The sequence below is a fragment of the Onychomys torridus genome, chromosome 8, assembly GCF_903995425.1.
Source record: "Onychomys torridus chromosome 8, mOncTor1.1, whole genome shotgun sequence".
NCBI lineage: Eukaryota > Metazoa > Chordata > Mammalia > Rodentia > Cricetidae > Onychomys > Onychomys torridus.
This window is the reverse complement of record NC_050450.1, coordinates 21,070,040-21,080,208: the sequence shown is the minus strand read 5'-3', so window position 1 is coordinate 21,080,208 and position 10,169 is coordinate 21,070,040. Positions and strand designations below refer to the sequence as shown.

Sequence of the window (10,169 nt, the reverse complement as noted above, 5' to 3'; positions counted from 1 at the left end):
TGCCTGGACATCTCCACTGCACAGACTCAGAAACAAGGCAGACAGGAGCACGTGACCCAGCCAGGGTCTGCCAGTCCCTAAGGGCAAAGCTGTGTTTGAAGCTGGGCTCCTGAGTGACAAGGTCTTGAGTATTCTAGCTTTCCTTCAAAAGTCCTTATCTCTGGGGCCAGTTTTCTACACCTCCAGGAAGCCGCCAGGACTCTGGTTGCTCCAGATAGGACAGGCTGGTCCCTCTGCAAACTCAGCCACTTTCAAGGCCAAAAGAAAGAAAGCAAGGGCTCTGGGTCAGACTGAGTGGGCTTCTAGGCTTCAGCTGGCTGGGTGACCTTAGATAAGTTTCTCTCCCTCTCTGAGCCTCCTAACATAGAGCAGAAATAACAGCCCCTGCCTTGCTGTAGGAGATGAAGATTAAAGGGAGGGATGACTAAGGGGGCCTCAGAAGCAAGTCCTCTCAAACTCCGCCTCCTTTTCTTACCTCACTGCAAGAGTCGCCCTGAGAATCACCAAACTGGAGCCCAGATGTTCATGGCCTCTTCCTGTATGACCACAAGTGTTACCCACATGTGCTGGTTTTTACCTTTCCCCATCTAGAAAGGGACTCCTTGGTAGAATTTCCTCCTGGCATGATTGCAATCTTAGCCCATGCAAAGGGCCTTGGGGAGCCTGGTGCTCACTCAGTGTGGGCCGCCTTTGCATTGTAAGTAGTTACACAGCCAAGGAAAGCCAGGATCGTGGGCCGACTCCAGTCCACTATGCCTCGGGCTTCTGCCCTGTGCCCACAGTGAGTCAAATTACCTCCACCCTGACCTTGTATCATGGAAACATTGAGTCTAGGCACCCGTGACCCAGGCTCTGGCAGAGCTACCCCCATTGGATTTTAGGTAAATTCCCATCTTGGTGTCTCCATCTATCTGAACATGGTTGCTATGTCTTTGGGTAAGAATGATCTTCTTGTGGGCCTTAGGTGAGCTCCCAATACAGCTATCTTCAGGACCAAATGTGCATCCATAAGCAAACAAGGAAAACTACGGTGCAGGCTTTCCCTTTTCACCTTGGCTGCCAGGTGTGCAGTTGATGGGTTCTGTGCCATGAGAAGCGATTTGCTCATCGAGGGCAGTACAGCAGGAGTGAATCCTGGAGCCAGAGCACTTCAGACCACCTGGCTCCTCTGTTTAGTGCTGTGGCAGGTGGCTTCATCCCTCTGAGCCTGCCTCCTCCTCTAGAGAGAAATAAGAACCCTCTGAATTCTACCTTCTCCTGACTGGGTGAGCCTGACAGCTACTCCACCTCATCTCCGAGGCTGTTTCCTTTCCTGAGAGGTTCATGGTCGCCTTGGCAGGTGGTGGTGAGGACTCAGAGGGCGCTGCCAGGTTCCTGTTACCCAGCTGCTAGCACTTTGTAAACAGCAATTGATAAAGTGAGGGGTTATGACCCTGAGGTTAATTGAGGCCTTTTCTTCAGCGCTGAGGACCAAACCCAGGGCCTTGTGCATATCAGGTGCATCTTTGTCTTGGTGTTCTGAGACACGGCTTTGCTCTGGAGCCCAAACTGACCAGGAACTCACAGGCTTCCTGCAGCCTCCCTGTGGCAAGTTTAAAACAGTTTTGTAATCTAACTGCTGCCTGGACTCCGGCTTCCTGAGCTGGTGGACATGTCTGCAGTGGGCAACCCCAGCTCAGGTGAGTCTTGGCAGATGTTCCTACTGCCGCCAGGGCCAAGCCTCCCACTGCCCGTTGCTCTAGAGGCTCCTAACATTGTATAACTTCAGTGACGCTCACCCAGAGCCTATAGCCCATGTGATACCTAAGGAGGACAGCAGTCTGTGCTGGGTGGGGCAGGCAGCTGTGTGTTGAGGAGTAGGTAGACTGGAGGCTGTGGCCAAAGCCTGATGGTATCCCATGTACCCTGTCTCCTGGGCCCTGTGGGGATACTTCTGACCCACCACTCATTCCTGTAAGCTCCAGTGCTCTGGCTCCCGGTGGAGCTGCCTTTTCTTACTTTCAAGGCACACTGTTTGGAGCTGTCTACCTTGGGTAGCTATCCCCACTCCTCTTAGCAGCTGAATGCCTGAGGCAAGAGTCTCCACTTTCTGAGGCTCTGTATCTAAGGCTGATTTGCAAGCTGTCTTCTTTGGTGTGGTATGATCCCTATGTCTGGCGAGGTGGGAGAGGGTCACAGGATGCATCTATGGCTACAGAGCCCCGGGCACAGCACAAGAGCAGGGCCCCACATTCTCCCCATCCTTTCATGCTTCTGCCCCCAGGGCTGGTTTCGGGTCTCCTAATCCAAGGAGACAGAGTTTCCATGCTGGCCCTGCTGAGGAGCTAGATTAGCGGGGCCACCGGAGATCAGCATGGATCTGTGGTTTTACTAGCCTGGGACTCTAGAACGGCCCACCACAGTGCACCCCCGCCACTCAGGGAGTTCTGGAAACCTATGGAACCCAGAAGCCCTCACAGCAGACCTCCTAGCTGTTTCTCACCTCCTGTCACAGAGGTCTCCCCACCTGGCCAAGCCTCGGCCCCCACCCTCAGGCAACAGCTTAGGTTTTTGTTCACAGGTGGGCTCCAGAGCCTAAGCAAATCCTAGAATGAGCAAATCAGCCCATCCTAGAGTGGCCACACCCTTGGTTGTGACTCCACTTGTGTTTTACTGCATTGCTATATTGTGTTTGCTTCTCTTGCCCACGCTGTCACTCTAGATGAGGAGGCGGGACTACTGTCGCGGCAGCTCATGCCTTTGCAATTCTTCTCTTCCTTGTCCTTCTTTTCTGTCTTCTCCCAGGCAGAGCCAGGCCTCTCTGCAGATATTTTATTCAATGGGCACTGAGTGGGGCCAGCTCTGTGTGGGGAGTCAGGGATGAATGTAGCTGAAAGACAGGACAAAGTGCAGAGGGACCTCAGTGAATGAGCAATTACTGTATATACCCAAATATAAGTCAGTCTGCAATCTATCTGGACTCTAGATAGAGGGCCACCTCCATTCTCCCCAAGAGCCCATGCATGTAAAGCTGAGTAGTCCAAAAAACAAGAGGGACAGTCAGACATCCACTTAATAGGCTTACTGTCTTACTTACACATCCGTATTTTAAGTTCATGGTATTTAACACACTGATTTGGAACTCTGAATCTTCAATAAATTCTTTGATCCCAACTTTTTTCCATGTGGTTTCACTATGTCACCACCATGGGGGGAGGGGCAGCATTTTCCCAAAGCACATCTTCACGGAGAGGCTCGATCTCTGCCTTTCAAACCCACGAATCTCACGTGGGCATCTCCTGCACTCCACCAGGACAGCAGGGGCTCGGTAGCTGCAGATGAGCATTCTCGAAAACAGCACAGCCTCTTGCTGGAGTGCTCTCAAAGGGGCCTTTAAAGGCTGGTGGACAGCAGCCCCCCACCCGGCCATCACGAAGTCCTTTTGCCCTGAGTCTTTTATCTGAGTGAAATTCCTCGATTCCTTTTATAGCAATGGCGACCTCTGGGGTAAGTACCCCAGGCTCACAGAGACTGAAGGCCCACCCAGCTAACGTACCTTGCCCCATCAGAGTTTGGGGTGAAAAAATAAATAACTGAGAGCATTTGCAATTGAGAATTAGAAACTCAGTACAGAGTAGGTCTGGACATCGCTTCCTGGAGGTGGAGGGTTTGAGGACACCTGAGAAGCCAAGGCAGCAGCTCTCCTCAGAGCACCTCCTTTTATTCACTCAGCTTCAGAAGGAGCTCGCCCTCAGCAACTGGGAGAGAGGTTTGGGCATGTCTTCCACTCACTGAGCCTGTTACCCTGTCTGTGACGTGGCCGTAACAACCCTGATCATATGGCCATGGGGATACAGCATACGGGAGCTAGCGCCTGCAAGCAAAGGCTAGGCACTGGGTCTCCTCACACATGTCATCACACCCCCTCCACCTTGGTGTTTCAGCCCCCGTGAGTCTGGACTAGGGAGGCACAGGATAGCTGACTTCAGTATGGGAAAGCAGCCAAGGCTGAAAGGTTCTGAGAAAAGACCTATGGGATGGGTTAATCCACGAGGAATGCTTGCCCCCCCACACACACACATTCCCCGCCTCACACACAACCCCATTCTCTCCCAAACCCCCAACCAGTGCTACCTGACACCCTCAATGTTGTTGCTGGCTTTGATCACTTGATTGCTAATCTTTCCTGTCTCGACCACTATTGTCCCTTCCAGGAGAGCAGGGACTGTGAAGGTTCTGGTACATAGGGTGTAGCCAGTATTTTAAGGAAGGACGGATAGTGAGCTAAGGACGGAGGTCCACACCCCCACCCTTGCATACCACCAAAGTTTCTCCTCCTAGGTATATGGCCTAGGGAGTGGAGAAGTTCCCAGGCTTCCCAGCTCACCCTGGCTGGACGGCCATGGAGCCCTTGACCCTGTCCTGAGCGACCTGCCTGTGTGACCATCGCCCCTGGAGTCCGGGTACCGCCCAGAATGGCCCAGCGCCTGGAGGAGGCCTCGGTGCCCCGCGGCCCCTCCCGAGTGTCAGAAAGAACCCGCACACCCCGCGCGGGAACGTCAAGGACAGGAGGCCAGCCCCGCCTCTCCTGCGCCCTGCCGGTGCAAACTTTCAAAAGACGCGGTGGTGGCGGCGGCCCCGCCCCGGCACGGTTGGCGGCGGGCGCGGGGGCGGGGCGGGCGCGCCCGGGCCGGTGGCTCCGCCTCCTCTCGCCGCCGCCCGCGCCGCCCATCTGCCGCCCGCCGGTCGCCCGTACAGCGGCAATGCCCCGCAGCCCGGCCGCGGCCCCCGGCCCGCCCAGCTAGCCCCGCGCCGCGACTCTCGGAGCAGCGATGGGCAACACGGTGCACCGGACCCTGCCAGGTACGCGCGGAGCCGCGCCCCGAGGTGGTGCGGAACGCTCGGTTCTCCCCGGGCAGCCCCAGCCGCGGAGCCCCGGGTGCACGCGGGAGTCTGGCTGCCTGAGCCTGATCCCCGGAGCCGCACCCCTGCCGGGCCGTGCAGCCCCAGCCTGGTTCTCCTGGCCTTGGCCGTGCGCTCTGCGCCTTTGTTCTAGCCCGAGGTCGCTAAGGAGCAAGCCCGGGGCCATCGGGGCTTCCCCTGGCTGGAGACTACAGGGGGGCTGCGGGGCACGGGTGTCCCGGGTCCCCGCGCGCATCCCGCAGGCGCCCCCACCACACGTGCTACTTCTTGGCGGCGTCCCCACGCGCGCCGGGCTGCGCCCAGCTCGGGTGTCCGCTCAGCTGGGGGTTCTCCAGCCCCATCTGAGCCACTGTTGCGGAGCGCATCGCCCCCTAGTTAAAAGCGCCCTAGAATTTCCCAGACCCGAGAAAGGCGGTGGGCGAGGGCGAGGGGCCTGGGGCGGGCGTGCGGAGGCCGGGGGACCCCACACCTCGTTGAAAAAACGTACTGATGGTGGAACAGGTCAGCTCGCCGAGGCTCTGTGCCACTGCCTGTCTGCAAAGAAGCGTCCTCGTAAGGAAGGGCACCCCGACTTTACACACGAACAAGTTGAAGCTCAGATGAAAAGAAATAATGACTGGATACCAGGTGGTGGTGGGAGACTGCAAGGGCCCTGTCAGCCCGTCTGCCCCCCCCCCTCCCCTCGCCCCAAGTCTTCAGAAGTGTTTGGGCTTAAAGCTGGACATTCGCAGCACTTTTGGGCAAAGGCTGAGTGTGTGTGTTTGGTGAGGGGTAGCTCAGAGAAGAAGCAAGTTGGCTGTAGGTCAGATTTAGTGCAGCTCAGCTGACCCCCCCCCCCCCACCCCCACACACATCCCTTCCTCCAGCATTACTAGAAAAGAGTTATCTTCTCGCCTAGGGCCAGCCTGGGGTCCAAGGGCTGCAGAGGAAAGAGACAGCCCCTTCTACTACTAAGCCCCGGGGCAGCTTTCCCTGGATGGTTCCTACTGTCAGCCAAGTGGAGTCACAGGCTGCTCAAAAGCAGAGGTGGCGTTAGAACCTGGGTCTGTACTAGAGGGACAACTGCTTCTTGTGCACCTGGCTACTGCGAGCACAGGGGAGACCCAGCCACCCATCCCGAGGGAGCTGAGGTGTCATCAGAGATGGCAGTCACAGAAGACCGTGGGTGAGAAACCACCCTAGTGCTCTGTGTTCAGTTTCTTCATCCAGAATGTCTGTGCTCGTCTGGTTAGTTTTAAAAAAGCCATTCTGCCACCTGTGGGTCACACTTGGAGTAAGGGAAGGGACAGTCACGTCTCACCAGGTGGCCACACGTCACTTGAGAATAGTGCTGTGTCCATTCCCCTGGGGCCTGGTGCTGTGGGTGGGGCAGGGGCTCAGGGTCAAGACAGGTCACCCCATGCTGTATGTAAGTGTGGGAGCCCCCTAGTGTCTGAGGGACCATGTGAAGGGAAGAGAAGGCACATCAGATAGCAGGAGCCAGAAATGTGAAGGGCTGTGTGTTTCTCCAGTCTTCCAGCCATTCGCTTCTTGAACCTCTACACCCAGCCCCTCACACCTGGATGGTCTTCCTTGTCCCCTGCATGTCTCGCCATTATCAAGCTCCGTGCTCACCGTTTCCAGGAACCCTTCTGCAGCCACACTCTCGGCTCTATCGCCGGGACACCCCCCTAAGACTGCTTGTTGATGTGACTGTGCCGCACGGCCACTGCCTCTTGCTGTGACTCTGTGTGGGGTCCCATGAGGACAGGGCCCTTGCTGTGATCATCTTGTACCCTTCCCCGGCTTGCCCATCCCAGAGCCTAGCGCCTGGCTCAGGCTCAGCACCGGGTGGTGGAGCATAAATGGAGCCTGCGTCTTTGGCTGAAGGAACACTTGGCTCAGGCTTGCCCTGAGGAAGCTTGTGTTTCCCTTCTCAGGGAAGGGACACGTGCGTGGGGTTCATTCCACAGGCCTGGAAATAGAGAGCTGGCATTGGCTGAGCACCTGGGTTCCATGCCAGGCTCCCTACATGTGTGGCTGAAGTCACATACCAATGCGATTCTTAAGACTGCTGCACTCCTGTCGGGCTGCCTGGCAATCCCACTCTGACCTCCTTGCGGTTCCCCTTTCCTCCCCTCAGGCCCTGCTCTAGACTGGGTCTAGACACCGTCATTCCTCCAAGCACCACCACCCCCCTTTTGCCTTGTGGTTCTCCTGAGCATATGTCACTGTATGACGTAATATGCGTGTGTTTGGTCACTGCTATATGTTGAGTTCCTGGAGGAAGGCTAGGGTGGTTAGTGAGTGAATGCTTGGGCTTATTCTCCCAGCAACCCTGGACAGCAGGGTCATCACTCCCATTTGATGGATGAAAAATCAAGGTTCAGAGAGGTCAAATGCTGTGTCCTTGCCTACAGAGCTTCTCTAATCAGCAGCGCCAGAATTGAAATTCAGGTTTATTTAGCTCCAAAGTCCTCAGTTCTCAGGCATTATCCTCCCAACCCAGACCTAGATAATGCTTATTAAATGCCCCTGGTTCAGATAACATTTATTGGGTATTCCACCTTGCACATGCTTGTTACAGGGCACAATAAGGAAATGCCAAAGAAAGGAATGTGCCCTTTGATTGGTGGTGGGAATCTCCTTGGCAGCTCTCTTAAATTGCACCAACATATTGCGATATATACCCTTGACCCAGGAGTGAGCACAGGGCAGCAGGAGACCTTGCATCTGCTAAGCTCCTACTGGGTGCTTCACCCTCCCTTCCCAGAGGCAGATCCACCCTGCAATGTAAGGTATCAGTCCCCTCCAGTTCAGGGAACACAGAGAGACTGGGTAAGTCCAGCTCACACAGGCTCCAACTAAGCTGTGACTTAGCTGCCTGAGATCCATCAGGTTCCTAATGCCATTCGGTGACTATCCCCAAGCCACGTTGGGCCACCAAAGTGCCTGTCCACTGTGGGTCAGCACCAGCTACTAAATGCTCTTTAACGATACAGCATGGAAAAGGTACTGGCATGCACTTGTTATACCAGGTAGAAATGGAGGAGGGCAGCATTCCAGGATGGCGTGGGTAGGAGGAAAAATTCTCCCCTTTTCTCCTAACCATTCTAGAACCTTCCCTGTGCACCTCTGGGGTTCACCAAGCATTGGTTGGAGGAGATGCTGAAATCAAACTATATATAGGCTTGGTTTAGTCATTAAGTTGACTAATGCTTGGCCAAGCCAATAGCTTTCAGTGTCTGCTCAATGGTCAGTTGTCTGGGAGCTTTAGTTGAGGAGGTAAACTGAGTCTGTCTGCCCCCCCCCCACCCCAGGCAGGCTGGACCAGACCCCCAGTGGGTGTGTTTGAAAGGGCCTTCTTTGATTTCACAGGCAACAAATGGAGGCTCAGGGAGGTCAAGGGCAGAGGCACTACTGTAGGGGAGAGAGACTGGCTCAGGCTTCCTAACCTACCACATAGCTGGCAGATGCTAAGTCTAGAAGTGGTGTCCTCGTACCTGCCTTAGACGACTCTTCCCTCAGAGCCCCTCTCCCCATCCTCCTAGACTAGACTGTGTGGCCCAGGTGCACCCAAAAGAGGCCCTCCTAGACAAAGCAAACTGGTGAAACTCTGTAGCTCCCTGGCCCTCTGCTGCCTAGCACCCTGTCTGCTCACCGAGATGATGTTCCCCAAGCAAGCAGCCACTGGTGTTCCTGAACCAGGACTTTTTCAGCCCCTGGAAAGGTAGCAGTCTTGGTCACCATGCAGTAGCCAGCCAACAAGTAACAATGGCTTTTTTTCTTCACACCATCCATCGGCCTTCTCTCAGCTGGAGTTTGGAGCTGACTTGAATTTCCTTTGTCCTCTTGGCCATATATATCGGTCATCAGAATTTCTTTTGTCGTGTAGCTGAGTCTGTCAGTCACAGCAGCTCCTTCAACTTCCCTGAGACCTCCGTGCTGCTGACTCATGCTCAGGAGGGCTGGGCAAGACCCCTTGGTGAGGTCCTGTAAGGATGTTGTGGGCTGGGCTGTGCAGAGAATGGATGTGGGAAGAGAAACAGGGGTCTGTCCTGTGTGAGCACATGGTAGAGAAGTGGTCTGTGGTCTGGACAGAACAGGTGGCTTCTGTTTCATCCTCTCTGGTTCCATTCTGCCCCTCCCCTACTGTGAGAGATCAGGAAGGCTTCCTGGAATAGGTTATCTCTGAAAGGAAGTCCGGCTGAGTATCTGCTTGCCCTTGGGGTCTTATATGGCTTGGTGATTTGGTTACTCTGTGGCCTCCAACACCTGTCATGTGCCAGCATGGGGTACAGTCTTGAATGTCACAGTCAGAAGGGACACATGCCCTTATAGTATAGAACCAGCTTAGTGCCACCCTATGCCCAAGCCAAGCTGGGCCACCATAGTGCCTGTCCACTGTGGGTTAGCACTAGCTACTAAATGCTCTTTAACGATACAGCATGGAAAAGGTACTGGCATGCACTCATTATAAAAGGATTGTTTTTTAAAGATATGTTTTACTATTTTAATTAATGTATTTGTATGTGTGTGAGATTGAGTACAAGTGCAGGTGTCCTTGGAGGCAAGAGATGTCAGATTTGCTGGAACTGCAATTACTATGCTTGTAAACTGTCTGATGTGGGTGCTGGGAGCCAAACTCAGGCCTCCCAGGAGAGCAGCAAGTGCTCTTAAGTGTTGAGCCCTAAAATTTGTTTTTATTTACGTGTGTGTGTGTGTGTGTGTGTGTGTGTGTGTGTGTACCACATGTGTGCAGTGCCTGCAGAGGCCAGAAGAACATTCTCATCCCTTGGAGCTGAAGTTATACCGACTTAATAAGCCACCTATTATGAGTACTAGGAACCAAATGCTGGTCCTCTGCAAGAGTGGTATGGTCTCTTAATTACAGAGCCATCTCTACAGTCCAAGTGGATTCTTTTGAGACAGAGACTCACTCTGTACAGTCTAGACTGGCCTTGAACTCAGCAGTTCTCCTGCCTCTGCTTCCTGAATGCTAGGGTGTCCCCACCACCTGCTAGGTTCATGCTCACGACCATGTGACAGGTCAAATGTATCTCTCTGATGGGCACAGCCTGTGTTGACAGAGGCCACTTGGCTCCAGGGGAGGTGAGGGCAGAGCCTAGACCTTAGGATAAGGCCACACTGCACCCCAGACCATGAGCAGGAAGCAGGAACAGAAGGGGCAGCTCCCAGGTTGGCAGGGTAAACCGAGTAGTATACTGGGAGCAGTAAGCAAGAAAGAACATCACAGCCATGGTTGTCATTGGGGAAAGACCTTCCCA

General features: G+C 54.5%; 1 protein-coding gene across 1 annotated transcript in view; it reads left to right on the top strand.

The window, feature by feature from the left end:
• Window positions 1–4,733: 4,733 nt before the first annotated feature.
• Window positions 4,734–10,169, top strand: part of Neurl1b (neuralized E3 ubiquitin protein ligase 1B) — a 28,187-nt gene continuing 22,751 nt past the window's right edge. Inside the window, exon 1 of the mRNA XM_036196447.1 lies at window positions 4,734–4,842. Within this exon, the coding sequence (XP_036052340.1) occupies window positions 4,812–4,842 (31 nt within the window). The 5' untranslated portion in view covers window positions 4,734–4,811. The remainder of the gene's footprint in view (window positions 4,843–10,169) is intronic.